The sequence below is a fragment of the Taudactylus pleione genome, unplaced genomic scaffold, assembly GCF_031769625.1.
Source record: "Taudactylus pleione unplaced genomic scaffold, aTauple2 ptg000571l, whole genome shotgun sequence".
Taxonomy (NCBI): domain Eukaryota; kingdom Metazoa; phylum Chordata; class Amphibia; order Anura; family Myobatrachidae; genus Taudactylus; species Taudactylus pleione.
The window spans coordinates 6,577,789-6,600,716 of record NW_028284973.1 but is presented as its reverse complement, the minus strand read 5'-3'; the positions used below and the strand labels follow the sequence as shown (position 1 = coordinate 6,600,716).

The window sequence follows — 22,928 nt, the reverse complement described above, 5'->3', positions numbered from 1 at the left end:
CCTTAGAGAGGTCCAGGGGCGTATCTATAATGGGTGCAGGGTGTGCGCGGCACACGGGCCCCCGGGTCCAGGTGGGGCCCACTCCGCACACCAGACCAGCGCTGTAGAGCAGCAAACACTTACTAGGAAAATGGCAGCGGCCATTTTCCCTGTAATCCGCGCATGCGCAGAAAAGATGTCCCCGGGAAAGTAAGCGCGGGCGCCATTTTCCCAGAGACCCGCGCATGCACTGTAGTTTCTGGCATGAAGCCAGAATCTACAGCGCTCAGTGCCGCCGTCAGAGAGGAGGGGGCCCAAACAGAGGCTGCACACGGGCCCCCTCCTCTCTTAAAACGCCCCTGGAGAGGTCGTCCATTTTCTAATCGTTTTAACTTATTATTTTTAGTACAAGCCTTTCGCAATATCTACCAAAGACATGTCTTTATATTTTTGCCTTCTCTGTCAGTGCTTTCTAGCCATACATTTATGTCATTAGGTAAAGTGTTTATCACCGTTACTAGGGGACACAAAGCCGCTCCCTAGATGACAGATGCAATGGAGCTGGTCTCGGCCTACGGTTCATTTAGTAAAAGCTGCGTGAGGGCGAGGACAGTGGACACGCCCATAAATTAAAATCAACTGAAGACGGAAAGAAAACTTTTAGTAACAACATTTGGCTTTTGCATAAAAAAAAAGGCTTCATTGTAACATTATAAGAAAATATCCGGTGTCAGGGCAAGGGCTTGCTCGGGTGGTGCTTCTCTCTGTTCACTGTACAGACAAACTGCAAGAATACATCATGAAATAACTTAAGGGTCTGTATTGAATATAAATAAGGAAGGGGGTTGTCAAGGGAACGTGACACAACTTCATCTAACTAGAAAAAAACGCAGATTTATGTACAGATATTTGATCCCGTCTCAAAACTCTGCTCTCATCCTGATTTTAGTCTTTTTCTTTTCTCAGTTCTCAAATGTCTACTTGACGCTTCTAGCACAAGACACCGTCCTGTATGAAAAGAGGCATTTTCTATGGCAATACTAGTTAAGTGCATAACATGCTGCACTAATATAGTGCATGTCCTGCCTTACATACAGCAAAAGATGTAGGCAGCATTAGGAGAGATAGAGAAAAGTACAAACATGATCTGATTTACACGCGTTTCGCTTCCGAGAACAGTTACTAAAAAATACTGCAATTCAGGACACTGCGGCACAGCAGCTTTGGGTACGATCGGTCCTGTGGTCCCATATTTGATCCTTATACTGACGGAATACATGTTGTAAACCGTTTGGATTCTGAATGTCTTCATAGATCAGTCCTCTATATGGTGTTATTTACATCGAGCCCCATTATTTGCCACAAAAGAGCAAAGTTTATTACATGGTCATACGGTTGACTGTTGCGACTATAATATTAGTTCATAAGTACTGGTTACATGAGGTTAATATGTCAGGTCTTGCACCAGACCATGTAATATGTACATCTAGAATGAAACCATTTCCAGTTGAATATCACTTTGTGGGGCTCAAGAATACTCAGTGAAGTTACATTGCATTGTTCTAGACTGTGCTTAAATCTCTGCCATTGAGTTCATCCTTAAAACATTCTTCATGTTGTACGTTTCCGAGACACCGGAGATGGAATGTATATTCGTTTGTTGCCTTACATGTCCGCGTCTCCGTCGTAAGCCAAAGTTAGTGGTTTCAAGCGGTTGTTTTGTCTTCTTGGTGGTTTCTTGGGCTTTTTACTATAAATAAAAAATAGGCATAGATTTGGTTAAATAAATAAAGAAAAACCTGCTGTTTGCACCACATTCTGACGAGCAAAGGAAGTCAAAAAGTGGCGAAAATTTGAAGGCAAAAATATTTTTCAAGTTAAAACGACAAATATTTTGTCATTGCAGATCAGGGTGTATATGGGGAAAGTCACAATTATAGGGCTTTACGTGAAATAGACGTTTTTGCATTTCAATAGAGCGGACGCAGGTGAACGTGTAGCCATAGGAGACGCCTATTTTCAGTCTATTGCACCAAAGCATGGGATACGGTAAGTGCTGATGACAATGATGACGGTTGCTCGCTACCATTCCGTTTGCAGGCCATCCGCATTCCCAGCGCGGCTGCAATCAGACCTGTACGTGACTTAGCATCAGGCTCTATATCAGCATAATGTTTAATGCTCTTGAATGCAATAATAAAAAATAATAAACAAAAAATTTAAATGTAAATAAACCCTCCAATTACTTGCAGCATGTTGCTAGGGGCTACGACTACTACTTTAGACAACATGTCCATTGAATGACAAAAGTGTCTTTTCATGATTTATATAAGACCCTAGAGATATGCCATACAGTGGTTGTATACATGTATGTCTATTGGGCACTTGGACATAACACAACAAACCTTTAGTCATTGTCTATACACAGCAAACTGTGATGCATCATGAAAAATGTGAGATAACTAAAAAAAATATGTTCAGTGCAGCTGTATATGACAATCTATTTAATTAGGAAGAATGATTATTAATTTGTTTATTGTTGATATGATTAACTTCTATTTTTGACAGCATGCAGTACCTGATTATAACCTGCTGGTGTCACTATTGTTCAGGATTTTCAAATAAGCCATTTAGAAAGAGGCTGAACTAGTTAGTACATAAGGATTAGAAATACAGCTTAAAAACATAACACTTCCATTCATTTTATTAGCAAAATAATGTTATATTTTAATAAGAACCTAAAAACTCACCATGCCAGATAGATCATAGAGACCACAAATAAGAGCAAAACAAAGGCACCCGCTGCTACCCCATACACCCAGGTCTTCAGTTTCCCATCTAGAAAGAGCGGATGTTAGTTTTTGGTTAGTACAAAAAAAATATCTTAAATCTTTTAGAAGCTTCTCTCATGTTAGTTGTATTATAGTGTTATACTAATACAGGTAGTTATTGATGTTACACTACTGTATATGGAATGCAACAATATATCATTTGTTTTCTTCATGCATATGCAAATATATTCATAACTGTGGAATATTGCACAAGTTAGTTATGTACTAATCACTGCTATATTAAAGGATGCTCCAATATAGAGAATATTTAGATTGATTTCTTTATTGCAAAACATGTACTTAAATGAAGCTTATGGATGTGGCTGTAGTAATGCTATCGCCAGGCTTTATCAAGCCGTCAATAAAAATAAAATGCATCTTAACCACCAACAAAGTCACTGATAGATCCAGCATAACCTAGAGCTAAATATAATTAGTACAGCAATTACTATTAGATTAGGCTCACCATACTATCCCTTTAAACCGGGACACTTATGAATTACACAGGTTCTGTGACTGACTAAAACCAGGTGAAATCCAGGCTTGAAGTCAGCCAACCACAGAACCTGTGTAATTCATGAGTCTCCCAGTTTAAAGGGACAGTATGGTAAGCCTATATTAGATCCACTTTGCAGACAAGGCCTGATTCAGTTCTCCCATGCAGGTGACAGGGGCCTTTGTAACCTTCGTGGACACTCCTGGAGGGGCCCAAGGTGATTCCAGCTTATAAACGTGAAAGAACATAGCAATTTTAATGTTGTGTGTAATTATGTGGGGCTAGGAGCCAAGCAATCCTGTTCCCACCACCAAACCACTATGAAGCGCGTTTATAAACTACACCAGGGGATAAATCACTCATCCTCCCACTGTATATAATACTTGCCTACATCCTGGCTGCTTCCTCCGGGAGGAAGCAGCCAGGTCGGTGTAGCAGGGGGGCGGGGCCTGTATAGAGGGGTGTGGCCGGGCACTTTACAAGTATTTATGGGCGGGACTGGGGGCGGAGCCACGCGATAGCGTCATTTAGGCTCCCCCCCCCCCAACAAGATGACGATATTTCCGGCATTGCTATGCGGGGGGTGGGGTTATGATGACGTGATTCAGCGCGAATCGCGTCATCAGCCCCTACGCAGCGGGGGTTTACCATTACATTGCGGGGGGGACTGGAAAAGTCGGGAGGCCTGCCTACTTTCCGGGGGGCCGGGAGCGGCACCCGATTTTCGGGAGGCTCCCGGCCAAATCGGGAGAGTAGGCATGTATGCTGTATATACTGTATTAGAAATGTGCGGTTCGGTTTTCCCGAAATACGAACACACCCGAACTTAGGGGTTCTGAGTCAAATAGAGTCCCAGTTCAGAATCACTTTGGGGTTCCAAGTCGAACAGAGTCCCGGCTCCAGTCTGCGCTAAGTTCGGAACTCAGATTTAAACCAAACTCCAGTTTTTTAATTGCAGGTCCAAATGACATGATTTTAGCTGTTTTTATCTTTTTATATTTTTTATCGATTTCAAAATATTCCAAAATTGAATCCGAACCAAAACACGAGAGTGGTTTTGCCAAAACCAATTCACGATGATGAATTAGAACCAAACCAAAATACGGGGCTCCGCGCACATCTATAGTATATATACAGCAGGGGGGCGTGAAGGGATTAGTTGTGCTGATGGAATGGCTACTGCGCCATGTTTCCAGTGATATCTACATTCCAGATGTCCGGAAACATGGTGTTTGCGCTATATTCCCGGTGATGTTTTGTAAAATAAAGTTCTAAATAAAAAAAAAAAGATTACATACCTGAGCCAAACGGTTGTAAAAACCATGTCCTGCCTCCATAACCCGACTGGCTGCTGGACGGCTGAGTTGGGTTCATGGCCCGGCTTGTTTTCACGTCGCCCTTCTTGTCCGCAATAGTGGGTATGACCACTACAGGAATCAGAGTACACTGATCCAGCGTCCCATCTGATGACGTCACTTCAGTGTAGCCATCTTCACAGCCGCAGGACCCCGTCTTCCAATAAGATAAAAGAAGCATAATATTGGAATAACGGTAGCCAATGGTTATATTATATTAATTGTAATTATATTATACATTTAGGTACGTAGAGCGCGAGAAGCGAACCTTGCATCTGATATAATATAAATTACTAATAATTTACACCGGGTAATATCTGGTGCCGGTATACAGAACTTTCTCCTGCAAATGGCAAAAACAATGGCTAAACCTGACAAATGGTAAAATATAAATATAATATATATAAATATAAACACAATAATAGGATTCTTGGTCAACTTACCGTTGAATCCTTTTCTCTTAAGCAGGCTGGGGAACACTGGGCCTGATTCAGAGCCGCTCGTAAGCGGCCGCTCGTTCGCTCCGAGCGATGTTCGCACATCTGCACATGCGTATGGGTTTTAGTACGCATGCGCGAACCAGTCAGTGCGGCCGAAAATCGTGTGCTCGCAAAATAGCGAATGCCTGCTAATTTGAGTGACAGGATGAGGCATTTGTGGGTGGTAACAGGGGAAGGTGCTTGAAAACGGGGAGTGGAGATCCGAACGCAGGCGTGCCAAAAGGTCAAAACGGGCGTTTTAAGGGTGTGCATAATTAACAAAGCAGCGTCATCGACCATGTCAGTTGGGTGTCTTTTAGCCAGAACTGCTCGCATGATTGCGGTAGGAAAATGCAACCACAAGAATAGCGAGCAGTTCATTCGCCTTTCGATGTACTCGATTAATCTAATAAATAGCGGAGGTGACGTATGATGCGAGCGGCCAGGGGGCGTTTTTTACAAAAAAACGTCCGCATGTTTTGTTCGCTCGTTCAGACTTAGAGGCGTCAACAGACCGCAAAGAGCGAACGGTCAATTTAAATAGCCAGCCCCTTTTTCTGGACGAGTGAGCGCAAATAGCGTCCGGCTCTGAATCAGGCCCACTGGACCATGGGGATTGTAGGTTGGGGCTGGAACTGGCACTTAATGAAATGTAGCTTTCAATCCTAAGATCCTCCCTCCTGCAATCCCACAATTTCAGTACTTCTTTAAAAGAGCCTGGTGAAGAGTAGCAAGAACCCCGTGAAACGGTTTAGAACAACCAAACAAACCAGGTGGGAAAAAAGACAGTCAAGAACCAAAACCTTGCATGACAGAGCGTGAGGGAGGGATCGCAGTGTTCCCCAGCCTGCTTAAGAGAAAAGGATTCAACGGTAAGTTGACCAAAAATCCTATTTTCTCTTGCAGCAAGGCTGGGGAACACTGGACCATGGGACGTTCAAAAGCCGCCCCCAGGGGAGGGAACGCTCAGTCTGCCTGACCGGAGAACTGTACGCCCATAGTGAGTGCTGCCGGAGGCAAAAAACTTGAAACGTAAAAATGAGCAAACGTGCGCACAGGGAACCAGATAGCCGCATGACGGACCCGTGCTAATGAAGTCCCGCGTCGCGCTGCCCATGAGATTGCTAACGCTCTAGTAGAAGGCGCTAATACTCGGTATGGTAGCGGTCACCCCGCAGCAGAATAGGCCTGAGTAATGGCCAACGCACACAGATCTGCTGAGTAGCTGGCCAACCATGTTCCCACGAGACATAAAGAACCCGCAGAGAACAATGCGGCATACCACAGATGACGTGTCCAAGGAAATATGCAGAGCTCAGCCCAAATAGCAAAGCCAGATCACACCAGTCCCGAGAAGTCGCCGAAGGAGGAAGAACCGGAAGGACAATACCCTGTGTAAGTACAAGGCTGAAGCAAGTGTTGGCTGTAACCTAAAACCTGTACGGAGCAACCGCAATCATCATGAAAGACCAGAAAAAGTGGCTTGCCAACCCCAAACGCTGAACTATGCCGAAGGAAGGCAATAGCCCTAAGGAAGACCAGCTTCCAAGCAACTAACCGAAGATTCAATAAATGCAACTACGCTAATTGAGCCGATAAGACTAGATTAAGATTGCATGGCTCCACTGCGGATGAAACGGTGGCTAAATACGCAGCACACCTTGTAAAAACAGTTTGGACCCTAAGAAGAAGAGCCAGACGCTGCTGGAAAGAAAATGAAAGGACTAAAGACTGTATCGTCCCAAAACAAAATAGTCAACCTGCCTCCACACCCTCCAGAAGAAAGGCCAAGAAACGTGAGAGGCGCAATTACGTAACGGGTAAACCACCAGAAGTAGAGCTCCAAACCCGGAGGTAAGCACGAGATGGACCTGGAGTCCGTGCTCGCAGCCTAGTACAGACCACAAGAGAGAAAACCTGCAGCTTTCTCAGTCACAGAAGTCCCATCACGAAAAACAACCAAGGAAAGTGCCCTTGTAGAAACTGGCAAAGTTTCAGCAGGTCTGGATGAAGTGGAAAACTCCAATCCAGACCTACCGACCTTAGGAGAATGTCTGCATACCATGACTAGCGTAGCCAGCCTGGAGCTACTAGAATTACCCTCCCTCGGGAAGCCTCAATGCCCCTGGAGACATGAGGGAACAGTGTGGATGGTGGAAATGGATGCTCTGGATGAAAAAAAAAAATCCCCGCAACAGTCAACCCAGCCACTTGCAGAAGCCTGCGGATACCCGGATCACATACCAAACTGTGGAGCCTTGCAAATGTGCCAAGAGGCCAGGAGATCCCCACGCGGGGCTCACACCCAAACAGTAGGAAGACCAGTGGAGGAAGAGCCCACTGCCCTGGGAGAAACCTGTGGAAGTCCACTGTCAAATTTCCCCATACCAGTATGACCACTGCTGAGAGAGAAGGAACAAAGTTCTTCACCACAGAAAGATCTCGGCACCGTCGCCGAGATCTTGTGCCTGCCGGAAGACTTAGAGATGCCATCGCCGGGTCGTTTGTCCGACTGACTGCGACTGGCTGGCCAGTGAGGATGGACAGGGCCCCAAATAGAGCCAGAATGATGGCATGTAGCTCAAGTCCATCGAACAGCTGAGCCATTGTGTATGGTGACCCAAGGCCCCGGAGCCGAAAAGCAAATTGACGGCACCTCAGCCCAGGAGAATCGTGGCCATGGTCACAATGAGCCAATCTAAAGGATGGGACCTGGATGGGACCTGGAGGAGAAGAATGGAAACCGTCCAGCAATGGAGGGTTTCCATTGCTGGAGTGACGGATGCTATTGGGCAGAATGGGAACCGAGACCAGAGGGTTGTCAAGCAACTCATTGAAGTTCGGAGAAGCATCCACTGAGGCTCCCAAGTGGAGACCAACATTCCCAACAACCGAATGTTCCACAAGGTCGACAGACGTGGAACTGACCGAGCCTTTGAACAAGGTCAGTAGGGTCCGTTTCCTGTCCGCTGCAAGAAAAACACAGCTGGGGAGAGGCCACCCCCAGAACTGAAGAGACAGACAAGGATACCAGGGAGACTGTGACAAGTCGGGATACAGCATTGATCCTAACGTACATGAATCAAGCGACCTAGGACAGTCAGTGACTGTGAAGCCAAGGTATCCTTCACAAACAGAACCTCTGAAGAGGGCCAAATTGTGATACGTTCTGTGCGCCCTATGTGTAGCAGCACTGACCATATTGTGCAGCATACACACGGAGCCAGAGCTCCACCGAACGGTAGGGTCTGGAATAGACAGGGGACAGAGTCAAATACCCACTGAAGTCTAATGACCTGCCCAAAACAGAACCTGAAGACAAGCATTCCAGACATCTAGCGAGGATTTGTTGGCCTCCGCAGTGGATCCCTGATCGGAGGGAGTGCATGCAAACTGAACTACCCACCCCCTCGTGCCCAAGGCATGAGGAGACCAAAAAGAGCCATTCAGCATTCAAAATAGGAAGGAGATAGAAGCCCAGTTTTCATAACTGCGGTGGAACTGGAGCAAAACCATGCTGGCTGAGAGGAGTGGGATGATAGCACAGCCCAATGTCACTGCATTCGCCAGTTCCCAGGCAACAGCAATGTGATAAAACAAGAAACAACAGCTTGGATCTGGGACCTCCGAGGTCCCAGATGGAACCATAATGAATGATGCCAAGCACCCAGATGTCTGAAGACGTCATTCAACAGTCACTGAAGCGGAGCAACCGCCCTACCAGTTGCAAGCGAACTGAGTAGAGAGAGAGGACCTCATTCAGAGGCGGTCGTTAGTTGCAAGCAGTCGCCCTGAATCAGGGCGGCCGCTTGCATCCTGAAAGACCGCCTCCTTGTCGATCGCTAAGCTGTGGGTTAACACCCACAGCTCTAGCGACCGACATGGGTGATGGTCGCGATGATCAAGACCATCGCGACGATCGGGGCTTACGACCAGACCCTAAGGTTGGGTCTGGGCACTCGTAAGCCCCAGGGAGCTTCCTGCTCTGATCGAGCAGGAAGCTCCCCACTGACATCAGCAATGATGTCAGTGGGGCTGCCCACAAATGGCAAGCGTTCCGGCAGGAACGCCTCCATCTGGGCAGGCACGCCCCCTGCCCGCCTCCCAAACGGGGCGAGCTGTCACTCACCACTGACAGCTCGCCCCGTCTGCTGCGAGACCCCTAGCGACGGAGCGCCCGTCACTAGCTGGGTCTCGCGCATGCGCACAACGGAGCTGGCTCTGTCGTGCGCATGCCCAGTGGGGCAACATCGAGTCGGTTGCGAGCGCTCAGCACTTGCGACCGACTCTGAATGACCCCCAGAGTGAGATAGAGACACTTTGTTAGCTCCAGGCTGCCTTGGTGCCGTGTCCCAGATTGGAGAGTGTTACGAACAACAGCCCTGGAAAACGAACCCCTTCGGGTGAAGACTCAGCTTGTGTCAGACTGACCTTCCAAGAACTTACCACCTCGAAGGAGAGGTGAAAACTTGGAAACTCTGACCCCGACGTTAGGACGGCCACTGACAGAAAAGTGCTTTTCAGACCGGTGGGAACTATCCAGTTGTGGTAAGGAACACTCTGGTAATGAATGCGTCTGCGAAGCACAGAGCCAAATGGCCTTCAAGCCAAACCGGCCTTAGCTGACCTGGAAGCTACCTGTGCCCAGTCTTGCCTGGCCTCCTACCGCTAATGACCCGCCAATTCAGCATGGAATCCAAGGGCGAAACACTGTGAAGTCCCTAGACGCATTTATCAGCAAAAGTGACCATAGCACATGCCACTCATGTCACGGCTTGCCAGGTCTGGATAACGACCCTAGAACCAATCAAAACAGACCGGAGACAACCCTTAAAGGTCTAGCCAACGAATACCTACTGGATGCTGAGCCCTGCCCAGGAAGGGCGTGTGGCGATCTAAACGGCTACCACAGCAACTACCGTGGGAGGTGCTTTCACTTGGACACCCAATCCGCTGGAAGCTAATGTGTGAGGAACGGAGCCCTCTGAATCAGGCGTCTTCTAAGTCTCCCTGAGGAGACCAGAGAGATTCACCAAAGGGAAAGTAGTGACATGCTTGTGCAGACCTACAGCCACTGCTTGGGAATCCATATGTAAACCACCTAGAGAGTGGCGCATAGCCACAGGGAATCGAAAAAGGAAAGGAGCTCCTCATCCACTGGGACAGTGCTAAAGCTCGCAAGGTCCTGCGAAACGTCTAATGGGGCCATGGAAGGAGGAAGACGCCTCCAAGACCACCCTCTACCTGCGCATCAGCAGAGGATTCCTGAAAAAGCGCACCAGGAACCTGACGGAAATCATGACGCCACGTGCTGCAAAGCACAGAGCCAGAGCGGAACATACCTTGGCTGGGAACGTAACCCTATAGAGGGAAAGAAGCCTGTGTCAGAGATGAAGGAATAACCAAGCCTGAACTTGGCTCCCTGTGAAGCGTCGACAGCTTCCCTAGGGCGTACACCGACCCCGCAGGTCCCACCCTGGAGGATGCAGCACCCCAGCTGCTTGGCATCACCGGGTCCTATCCACAAAAGCCCCCCGAGCGCAATGCCCATTACCCTGTGCATGGGAGAAACATTGCCCAGAATACAACAAAATCCTTCAATACAAACTCCACACAGTTAGGGCTGTAGCGGGAATTGAACCTACGACCACAGTGTGGTGAGGCAATAGTGCTAATGGTTACATTGTCTGCGTCGTCAGAGCCACCCCCCATGCCTGAACGGGTTTGGTGAAGTCAGTCGTAGTCCCCACTGACGCGTCAGTAGAGCAGGAAGAAATCCATCATAGCAGGACTGTACCATTGCTGCTTTAATGTGCAGGGGAGGCCAGTAGCTACAGGCTCCGCCCCCCTATTCCACGGCTGTACTCCCTCTCTCTCTCTCTCTCAAGTGCTACTCCCCTGCATGGGAAAGGCACTTGGTAGCACCGACTGAGCTGCCTTTGAGGCGCGCGCTTCCGTAATGGAGCTGCACTCATCAAACTTGGCAAGACGGCACCGCCATCCAGAGCACCATTGCCATCCAGCACCCTCTAAAAGGGTGCGATCGAACACTGTCTCCGGGTCCAGGCTGTTTCTCAGAGAGACCAGAGTGCTCTGTGGAGGGTCCCGCCACGTGCACCCCCCCCGCCACAGCTGCATATCAGCGAGATGTACCACAGCTCCAACAGCCGTCCGCACTCACACTGTGCGCTACTACAAGCAGCACACATCACCTCCGCTAGAAATAATAATAAAAAAGTTTACAAATAAAACAAAAGAAATAGCTACCTACAAGGGCTGCCCTTCCAAAACGTGCCCTACTCATCAGGCACTTAACAAAAACTGGAATTGTGGGATTGCAGGGGGAGGAGCTTAGGATTTAAAGCTACATTTCCTTAAGTGCCAGCTCCAGCCCCAACCTACAATCCCCATTGGTCCAGTGTTCCCCAGCCTTGCTGCAAGAGAAATATAAATATAGTTTCTTGCTATAATCATCAACTTGCCATAGGCTAAAGTACATTCCTTTTTAAGACGTTACATGGTAAACAGCATTCAAGGCCTTGATGATGGCAGGGGTCTAATAGGATCAGCAATAACAGAGCAGTGATATTGTGGTTCAGTCGTTACTCTATTTTGTACAAATTATAACTTCAGCAGTGCTAATGAGGCAATTAACTGGCTTCTATCTGCTGTGGGTTATATGAGAAATGTAGCAGAACCCCAGTATAATAGCTGGTTTCTCCCTACGGGTGTCTCTACTCACCTCAGTACAGTAGGAATGTTGCTGGGTACACGGGGGGCTGCAGGTCCTTTCATTCTCTGGTCTGTGCACCTCAAAACATCCTCCTGACGGGCAAAACAAGCAATGAATATATTCAGTGGCAATGCGGTTCCGTCACAATAGCAATGTATATATGCAGATGTGCCCTCATACACTCTGGCTTCAGTCGAGCCAAACAGCCCTTCACATCAGGACAGACGTGCCTGTCATAAGACGGGACTGTCCAGCCCAAATCATGGAGTTTGTGAGGTACACCAAAAGGCATCCGGACATTTATAACCTGAATGTAAACTCAATTTTCTAAATATAAAGTTTGGAATTTTGAGCAACTGTAGTTTGGTCACAAACCATATGCGCGTCCTGCGCAGAGTCACCTGATCTAGGCGAACAGGTGATTTTTAGGAAGCACTGATTAGAAGTAGCAAGAAAATGTTAATATTTGGTGAGTGTGTGTATATGCATGCATGTATGTGTGTATGTGTTTGTGTATGCATGTATATATGTATGTATGTATGTATGTATGTATTGTGATAGAAGCACTGGAGAAGTCTGGGATAGCATATACAGTCAGGTGCATAAATATTGGGACATTGACAGAATTTTCATATTTTGGCGTCTATTCGCCACCACAATGGCTTTGAAATGAAACAAACAAGATGTGCTTTAACTGCAGACTTTCAGATTTAATTTGAGGGTAATTACATCCAAATCGGGTGAACGGTGTAGGAATTACAATGGTTTCTATATGTGCCTCCCACTTTTTAAGGGGCCAAAAGTAATGGGACAAACTAAACAATCCTAAATCTAACTTTCACTTTTTAATACTTTGCTGCAAATCCTTTGCAGGCAATTACAGCCTGAAGTCTGGAACGCATAGACATCATCATCAGACGCTGGGTTTCATCCCTGGTGATGCTCTGACAGGCCTCTACTGCAAATGTCTTCAGTTCCTGCTTGTTCTTGGGGCATTTTCCCTTCAGTTTTGTCTTCATCAAGTGAAATGCATGCTCAATCGGATTCAGGTCAGGGGATTGACTTGGCCATTGCATAACATTCCACTTTTTAGCCTTAAAAAACTCTTTGGTTGCTTTTGCAGTATGCTTTGGGTTATTGTCCATCTGCAGTGTGAAGCGCCGTCCAATGAGTTCTGAAGCATTTGACTGAATATGAGCATATAATATTGCCCGAAACACTTCAGAATTCATTCTGCAGCTTTTGTCAGCAGTCACATCATTAATAAATACAAGGGAACCAGTTCCATTGGCAGCCATACATGCCCATGCCATGACACTACCACCACCATGCTTCACTGATGAGGTGGTATGTTTTGGATCATGAGCAGTTCCTTTCCTTCTCCATACTCTTCTCTTCCCATCACTCTGGTACAAGTTGATCTTTGTCTCATCTGTCCATAGGGTGTTGTTCCAGAACTGTAATGGCTTTTTTAGATGTTGTTTGGCAAACTCTAATCTGGTCTTCCTGTTTTTGTGGCTCACCAATGGTTTACATCTTGTGGTGAACCCTCTATATTCACTCTTGTGAAGTCTTCTCTTGATTGTTGACTTTGACACATATACACCTACCTCCTGGAGAGTGTTCTTGATTTGGCCAACTGTTGTGAAGGGGTTTTTCTTCACCAGGGAAATAATTGTTCTGTCATCCACCACGGTTGTTTTCCGTGGTCTTCCGGGTCTTTTGGTGTTGCTGAGCTCTCCGGTGCGTTCTTTCTTTTTAAGAATGTTCCAAACAGTTGATTTGGCCACACCTAATGTTTTTGCTATCTCTCTGATGGGTTTGTTTTGATTTTTCAGCCTAATGATGGCTTGCTTCACTGATAGTGACAGCTCTTTGGATCTCATATTGACAGTCAACAACAACTGATTCCAAATGCAAATGTCACACCTAGAATCAACTCCAGACCTTTTACCTGCTTAATTGATAATGAAATAACGATGGAATAGCCCACACCTGTCCATGAAATAGCTTTTGAGTTGATAGTCCCATTACTTTTGGCCCCTTAAAAAGTTTGAGGCACATATAGAAACCGTTGTAATTCCTACACCATTCACCTGATTTGGATGTAATTACCCTCAAATTAAATCTGAAAGTCTGCAGTTAAAGCACATCTTGTTTGTTTCATTTCAAAGCCATTATGGTGGTGAATAGAGGCCAAAATATGAAAATGCTGTCAATGTCCCAATATTTATGCACCTGACTGTATGTGTGTCCCAGATTCCTTTCATATGTGTTTTAAAACCCCCAGGAAAAGTCTGTTATGCCAAACAGACTAGAAGTGTTGGCTTTTGGTAAAAGCCGGATAATGGGTCCTGGGGGGTGTGGATGTCCTGGGGGGTGTGGATAATGGGTCCTGGGGGGTGTGGATTATCCGGCTTTTGGTAAAAGCCGGATAATGGGTCCTGGGGGGTGTGAGAAGAGAGGGAGTGCTCCATCCACAGGCCATTCCAGGTGTTGGACCTTTCAGTCTGAGAGCAGGCTGATTAGTTGTTGCACCTGGAAGTGGCTCAGATAAGCTGTGTTAGGTTTTTGTTCAGTGTCTCACATATGCTGGGGAGAACAGACACTGAGGTTTGTTCAGAGACACTGTGATATTTGTAAGTGCTGTGTTTGTGGTAAGGCAGTAGGCCCTGCCATTTGTAGAGAGGGAATAACCTGTCTAGTTAGTGCCCAGACGGGCTAGGATTTATTTTAATGTTTTGTTTATTTTGTTGTTTATATTGCACAATAAAACTGGTTCCAACCAGCTTGCATGAAAACCCTGGACTGGTGTGCTGTTTCCTGGCTGCTGTGTGTAAGGAGGTGTCCATCTACCCCAGGAGAGGGACCCCCTACCCTGACTATATCACAGTATGTATGTGTGTGTATGTATGTATGTATGTATGCAGTTCATCCAGTAACCCCTCTAACAAGGGGGACACAATTGTTAGTTTACTGTTGTTTTAATCATATAATACAGAAGTCCTGCTAATCTATTTCTAAGCACCTGTAAACAAGATCTGTACATATGAGGAGTGTTGATGTCATCACTTACAATTTGTGAGTTCTGATGTCATCACTGTACTATTCAGTAGGAGAACTTGTGAGAAACACTGCCCGGTATTATACATTATTGTACAATATTAGAAGTCTGCAGCCTGGTGCTCACATTTGGTGACCGGACCCAGTCACTGCACAATCACATATAATAAGACTAAATAAAACATATCGGAACACAGTAAAATATGTATCTGATTAACCTGTCACATTAAATCCGTCTGATCTCTGACACCAAACTGTCCGAGAGGATCCTTTCCATGGGCTGGCTAACCATTTGTATTCAAAGCACTGTCCATCTGCGTAGAGAGATCACAATAATGGTAATGTATTAGTATTGTTAGTAGAAAATAATATTAATAATAAGAGTAATAACCTCAGGCGGCCCTGTCTTGTATTGTGCTCTCTGACAATTTATCGGCTGTCGTCGAGCACAATAGGTAATTGTGGCTTTTGGTAAACACTTCAAAATAAGAGGTATAAAACCTCTAAGACAAGTACACACAAATAATGTTAATATTTTAGTTTGTACATTAGTGCAGTGTAATATGAGCTCCCATACACAGCCTATGGCTGGCACGTCTCACCCACCTTCACATGGTTTCCTTTCTAAAATTTGCTCCGGGCAAAGATGTTGGTTTTCCATCTCCTGGATTATCACCGCCCTGGATCGCACCTTCACCCCCGGAAAGCCCAGGTCTTGCCCATTGACGCAAGTCAGCTGGCATAAGCTCCATTCAGACCACTCATTCAAATAGCAGTCACCTATTAAACATAAATAAAAACAATGTTAGGGTTAATGAAAAATTGCTTTACTGTACAAAAGTACTTCTGTGTAAGTGTCAGGTTCCATTCTGCTTTGTAGCCAATGTGCCCCCCCTATCACTCTAATATGACTGTTGCTATATTGGGGTGAGGGCATATCAGGGCCGTAGCTAGGGTAGTGCGGCTGGGGCCTTCGCACGGGGCACCACAGGTCAGGAGGCGCTGTTTGGGTCTGTCAAATTTCTAAATTATGTAGCATAAGTGGTGTTGTACAGGCGCCAAGCACCTCTCTAGGCAGCAGATAACTATACGTGACAAGTACCACCCTTCAGTACTAAAATGTATGCGAATAATAAAAATTACGTCTAGTTAAGTGCGCACAGTGCTCCCAGATCAAGATATAAACAACAGCCACAATACTTCCCCACGACTCCAATCAGGATACCGTGTATAGTTTCCGGATCACCTCTGTCTCAGGGTCCTTATTCTTTAAAAACTACGGGCCCTTGTGAGTGGGACTTCCGGTAATTTCCCAATTTTTACCTTAAAGAGGACAATTTACCCTCATGTAGGAAGAAACCATCCTACACATAGCATTTGTGTTATTATCATTTTTGGGGCATTGGTGATCATATGCCCATTTTATTTGTTTTTTTAATTTCTATTGAGTTCAATAAATTGTATTTGTGATTGTACTACACTATGTTTGGCCGATTTTATGTCTTTCATGTGTATGGAAACTCCACTGCTGCAATTTGACGACTATACACGGTATCCTGATTGGAGTCGTGCGGAAGTATTGTGGCTATTGTTTATATCTCGATCTGTCAAATTTCTGTTTATTATCATTCTTGCTTGTAGCTTCCTCTTATTTCATCCCCAGCATCTCCTGGCCTCTCCTATATCTTCCCTGGCCCTTCCCATGAAGCCATGGCCCTTTTCTGGATGCATTATGTCCCTTTGAAAAATGAGGGGGGCGCCAATGCTCTTTCTGACACAGGGCACCAAAAAGTCTAGTTACGGCTTTGGGGGATATTAGGACTTCCAAGAATCTGTAGTCTTCCCTCTAAAGACCCCACATGGCCCCAGAACTAACGCTTCACTGTTCCGTAAATCTTCTTGGGCATTTTATCATTAACATTACATGTAGGAATCTGCAGAACGCAGGGATAATCTGCATGTTCAGAGATCCTCTAATCAATTAAAATAAACGTCTCAAAATTAATTTTTGGAGACAACTTTTCCTACATTGCTGTCTACATATCAGAATGGACACTATAATAGGTAAGTCCTGGATACATTGACATAGTATGTTAGTATTAGGGATGTTAGGGACCCATCTGATGGGGATCACCTTGATGTGGTGGATGGGCAAACATCTTTGGCCAAACATGTACTAAGAACCTCACTTGTACTCCATGTTAATTGTAGAGTTTATCAGGATTATTTAGTCTATCATTGTTCTTAGTACGTAGAGGGTGCACCTGCATTTTCTTTTTCCTGCACAGTATCCTACCAAACAGGGGCGCAGGAGGAAGGAGACAAAGTGTCCGGCTACTGTAAGAGAACAGGAGTGCAGGGGAGGTGCGGCCAGCCAACACCCCAGTGCAATGCCATAACCCTGTGCACCATAGGGGCTTACAACATTACGGGTCAGAAGTGCTCCCTCCATAGGCCACGCCAGTACCCGGGTCCGCCCAATGTCTTGACGGCCCTGCTAGCAGGGATTACAATAATAAAGCAGGATCACCTTTCATTTCACACAACATAGTAAAATATAAGATAATAAAAGTTCCCCAGTGTTACGTGCATGGTACCTGGGCAGGGCACAGTGCAGGTCTCCTCAAGCACAATGTTCTTGTCTCCGCTGACCAGGAGCTCTATGTCGCCACAGAATTCTTCATCCACCACTTTTCCAGAGTCTTCCCGGGATCCATCATAGACTACACAGGAGATGTTCCTGAGCCTGGTGCCCTCCCCACACTGAGCGTCCTGAGGGAGGATATGAGGGACACCTTACATTACATATACCCTTCCTCTATATGTCACACTGTGAAATGGGAATCTAATAATATAAAGGTAGTAACAATAAAATAATCTATTTAAAAAAATAAGTAACATGAATTAGATCCACAGTTCTGATTATTATGTAATTATTATATTTTGTATATACTGTATGTGTTCTTATCCCAAGACATTTTTGAACACTATATTCCGGAATCTATACTATAACCTATACTCCTATCAATTATATAATTTCCTCATCTCCAAAAACTCCTACAATGTGATCTACTTCACTCCAGTTACACTCTCTTCTGTGCATATATTATGCTTCCATTTACTATATAATCTACTTCACACTACTTACATTCCTCCATCTAGATGTATGTTCTTCCTACTATTATATTATCTACTGACATTCACCTATCAGCCATAACATTAAAACCACCTACCTAATATTGTGTAGGTCCCCCACGTGGCTCTGACCTGCCGAGGCATGGACACCACAAGACCACTGAATGTGTCCTGTGGCATCTGGCACCAAGACGGTATAAGTCCTGTAAATTACTAGGTGGGGACTCCATGGTTCGGACTTGTTTTTCCAGCATGTCCCACAGATGCGTGATCGAATTGAGAGTCAACCCTTTGAACTGTTTGTCATGTTCCTCAAACCATTCCTGAATATTATTTGTAGAGTGGCAGGGCACATTCTTCTGCTGAAAGAGGCCGCTGCCTACAGGGAATACCGTTACCATGAAGGGATGTACTTGATCTGCAACAATGATCAGGTAGGTCGTACGTGTCAAAGTAACATCTACATGAATGCCAGGACCCAAGGTTTTCCAGCAGAACATTGCCCAGAGCATCACACTGCCTCCGCCGGCTTGCCTACTTCCTATAGTGCATCTTGGTGCCATCTCTTCCTCAGGTAAACGACGCACACGCACCCGACTGGCCACATAATGTAAAAGAATCATCAGGCCAGGCCAAGTTCATACGCTAACGTGCCCATTGTAGGCACTTTCGGTGGAGTACAGGACTCGGCATGGGCACCCTGACCATGGGATCTATGGGGTCGGTCCATACGAGCTAGTCTTTGCTCCCCACGTGCATCTATGAGCCTTGGGCGCTCATGACCCTGCCACCAGTTTTATGGTTGCCCATCCTTGGACCGCTTTTGGCAGGTACTAACCACTGCAGACTGGGAGATCCCATAACACCTGCCATTCTGGAGATGCTCTGACCCAGTCGTCTATTCACAATTGGGCCTTTGTCAAAGTCGCTCAGATCCTTACTCTTGTCCATTTTTCTTGCTTCTGAAACATCAACTTCGGGAACTGACTGTTCACCTGCTGCCTAACATGTTCCATTGTAAAGAGATAATCAATGTTATTCACTCCACCTGTCAGTGGTTGTAATGTTCTGGCTGATGGGTGTATTTACACTATACTTCTCCCTAAATAACCTTTACTTATTTCTTCTGCATACTGTATATTGATAGAGGAGCGCTCGGTGCAACTTGCAAACGAGCACTTCCATGGTCTTATCGGATTAATGTGCCGGCAACACCTGTCGGATTTGACATAATTTTTTACTTTTTCTTTGCCATTTCTTTTCCTTATTTTCTTTTTTTTAATCTTACTCTCTGTAATTTCGCTGATATACCAAATGTTGTATTTTTCACCCATGTTACACTGGACATTTTATGATTTATATGCTGTCTTTGCTTGTTCCTTCCTGACTAATAAAAATAAGTTTAAAAACAAAGAAAAATGAAGAGCGCTCGTTGCTGCCTCTGTCTTCCACTGCTGCTGGGCACTAGGATCCAGAGCAGCTGCCGGTGGCGTGACCACCGATCTGCACATGCTCCCCACCACGTCTTTCTCTCCGTCCTTCCTCCATTATGGATGTGCCCCTGGGTTCCTGCTATAACGGAGAGCCCATAGAGATCCCTATATAAACTATATCACCTCCTCAGTATATATTAGAGTGCACTCTACCTCCTTCCACGTACCTCTACCCTCCATCTCCTTCTGCCTACACTTTACTGTCTTCCTTCTACCTTCTGCCACCTGCCGCCTACACTCTACAGTACTTTCTCATGAACTGGTTACCCAAATCATGGATCATCACCTGATATAAAAAGCATAATTTTAATTAACCCATTAAATAGTATTCAAAGACACAATGATTATTTGTACAGGATCAGATTAACCAACCACTGTGTCATCCTATCTCTATACTGTATTATATGGATTGTTCATTTGATGCCACATGTGTTAAATGAAATAAACATAAGAAAACAATGTAACAGCTGTACCTCCACCGTACACAGGGACCAGCGACCGTACTGCCATCTGTAACACGGCTTCACAGGGCACGGCTTGGACTGCTCCATCTGAGAAGGGCAGGGTCTCCCGTCGCCTTGGGACGGCTGGATCACAGTCCTTTTCCTTTTCATTTTCCCTACAGTCATGGTCATACATTTGTTGTGTAACCATTATTCACAAAATATTACACACGTGACACATGATATACTGCATATAACAAAGGTGCAACAATCACCACCTCTGTGGCTAAACCCATATAATGGGAATTATCTGCTTTCTGAAATTGTCATCTATTTTCACTTTATACATCATGTTCTTTTCTAGCCTCCTTCATGTGCTTTTATGTTCCTACGGTGTACCTTCAGGCAGATTTGTTTATGTTAGTTGCCCCATCTGAATCGCCCCATTCCTCTGATCATGGCCAGATGTGATATCACTAAAGGGGACACCCAGAATTGCTGGCCATGCTCACTGGCATTTCCGTATGGGAGAATTTCCTAGATCTGGAGCATGCTCAGTGTGTGGGAGAACTTGCTAGATCTGGAGCATGCTAAGTCTGTGGGAGAACTTGCTAGATCTGGAGCATGCTCAGTGTGTGGGAGAACTTGCTAGATCTGGAGCATGCTCAGTGTGTGGGAGAACTTGCTAGATCTGGACCATGCTCAGTGTGTGGAGGAACTTGCTAGCTCTGGAGCATGGTCAGTGTGTGGAGGAACTTGCTAGCTCTGGAGCATGCTCAGTGTGTGGGAGAATTTCCTAGATCTAGAGCATGCTCAGTGTGTGGGAGAACTTGCTAGCTCTGGAGCATGCTCAGTGTGTGGGAGAACTTGCTATCTCTGGACCATGCTCAGTGTGTGGAGGAACTTGCTAGCTCTGGAGCATGCTCAGTGTGTGGGAGAATTTCCTAGATCTAGAGCATGCTCAGTGTGTGGGTGAACTTGCTATCTCTGGAGCATGCTCAGTGTGTGGGAGAACTTGCTAGCTCTGGAGCATGCTCAGTGTGTGGGAGAACTTGCTAGCTCTGGAGCATGCGCAGTGTGTGGGAGAACTTGCTAGCTCTAAAGCATGCTCAGTGTCTGGGAGAATTTCCTAGCTCTGGAGCATGGTCAGTGTGCGGGAGAAGTTGCTAGATCTGGAGCATGCTCAGTGTGTGGGAGAACTTGCTAGATCTGGACCATGCTCAGTGTGTGGAGGAACTTGCTAGCTCTGGAGCATGCTCAGTGTGTGGAGGAACTTGCTAGCTCTGGAGCATGCTCAGTGTGTGGGAGAATTTCCTAGATCTAGAGCATGCTCAGTGTGTGGGAGAACTTGCTAGCTCTGGAGCATGCTCAGTGTGTGGGAGAACTTGCTATCTCTGGACCATGCTCAGTGTGTGGAGGAACTTGCTAGCTCTGGAGCATGCTCAGTGTGTGGGAGAATTTCCTAGATCTAGAGCATGCTCAGTGTGTGGGAGAACTTGCTATCTCTGGAGCATGCTCAGTGTGTGGGAGAACTTGCTAGCTCTAAAGCATGCTCAGTGTCTGGGAGAACTTGCTAGCTCTGGAGCATGCTCAGTGTGTGTGAGAACTTGCTAGCTCTAAAGCATGCTCAGTGTCTGGGAGAATTTCCTAGCTCTGGAGCATGGTCAGTGTGTGGGAGAATTTGCTAGATCTGGAGCATGCTCAGTGTGTGGGAGAACTTGCTATCTCTGGAGCATGCTCAGTGTGTGGAAGAACTTGCTATCTCTGGACCATGCTCAGTGTGTGGGAGAATTTCCTAGATCTAGAGCATGCTCAGTGTGTGGGAGAACTTGCTAGCTCTGGAGCATGCTCAGTGTGTGGGAGAACTTGCTAGCTCTGGAGCATGCTCAGTGTGTGGGAGAACTTGCTAGCTCTGGAGCATACTCAGTGTGTGGGAGAACTTGTTAGATCTGGAGCATGCTCAGTGTCTGGGAGAATTTCCTAGCTCTGGAACATGGTCAGTGTGTGGGAGAACTTGCTAGATCTGGAGCATGCTCAGTGTGTGGGAGAACTTGCTAGCTCTGGAGCATGCTCAGTGTGTGGGAGAACTTGCTATCTCTGGACCATGCTCAGTGTGTGGGAGAACTTGCTATCTCTGGACCATGCTCAGTGTGTGGGAGAACTTGCTAAATCTGGAGCATGCTCAGTGTGTGGGAGAACTTGCTAGATCTGGAGCATGCTCAGTGTGTGGGAGAACTTGCTAAATCTGGAGCATGCTCAGTGTGTGGAGGAACTTGCTAGCTCTGGAGCATGGTCAGTGTGTGGGAGAACTTGCTATCTCTGGAGCATGCTCAGTGTGTGGGAAAACTTGCTATCTATGGACCATGCTCAGTGTGTGGGAGAATTTACTAGATCTAGAGCATGCTCCGTCTGTGGGAGAACTTGCTAGATCTGGAGCATATTCAGTGTGTGAGAACTTGCTACATCTGGAGCATACTCAGTGTGTGGGAGAACTTGCTAAATCTGGAGCATGCTCAGTGTGTGGGAGTACTTGCTAGATGTGGAGCATACTCAGTGTGTGGGAGACCTTGCTACATCTGGAGCATACTCAGTGTGCGGGAGTACTTGCTAGATGTGGAGCATACTCAGTGTGTGGGAGACCTTGCTACATCTGGAACATACTCAGTGTGTGGGAGAACTTGCTAGATCTGGAGCATACTCAATGTGCTTTGCTTCGGTTCTCAGTGTTTCTCCCGTACTTTCAGATTCTGCTGCTATGACAATGACTGGCCTATTCGCTCGCCTGCCTGAGAGCAGGACAATGTTAGATCAGTGACTTTATGTCTGTGCTTCCAGTATTACAGCAGTTCCCCTATGTGATTAGGTGACTGTCTGTGCTATTGCTGCCCGTCTCAGGCCATTGGTGATTCTGATCCTTTAGC

At 46.1% G+C, this 22,928-nt stretch overlaps 1 protein-coding gene across 1 annotated transcript in view; it reads right to left on the bottom strand.

Moving 5' to 3' along the window:
* Nucleotides 1–343: 343 nt before the first annotated feature.
* The window catches only part of THSD7A (thrombospondin type 1 domain containing 7A), a 322,453-nt gene continuing 299,868 nt past the window's right edge, over nt 344–22,928 (bottom strand). The window contains exons 20-27 of the mRNA XM_088453107.1: nt 20,038–20,183; nt 17,534–17,708; nt 15,543–15,716; nt 15,155–15,250; nt 11,883–11,965; nt 4,605–4,818; nt 2,730–2,817; nt 344–1,729 (exon numbers count right to left, since the gene is read on the bottom strand). Coding sequence (XP_088309233.1) covers nt 1,645–1,729; nt 2,730–2,817; nt 4,605–4,818; nt 11,883–11,965; nt 15,155–15,250; nt 15,543–15,716; nt 17,534–17,708; nt 20,038–20,183 — 1,061 coding nt within the window. The 3' untranslated portion in view covers nt 344–1,644. The remainder of the gene's footprint in view (nt 1,730–2,729; nt 2,818–4,604; nt 4,819–11,882; nt 11,966–15,154; nt 15,251–15,542; nt 15,717–17,533; nt 17,709–20,037; nt 20,184–22,928) is intronic.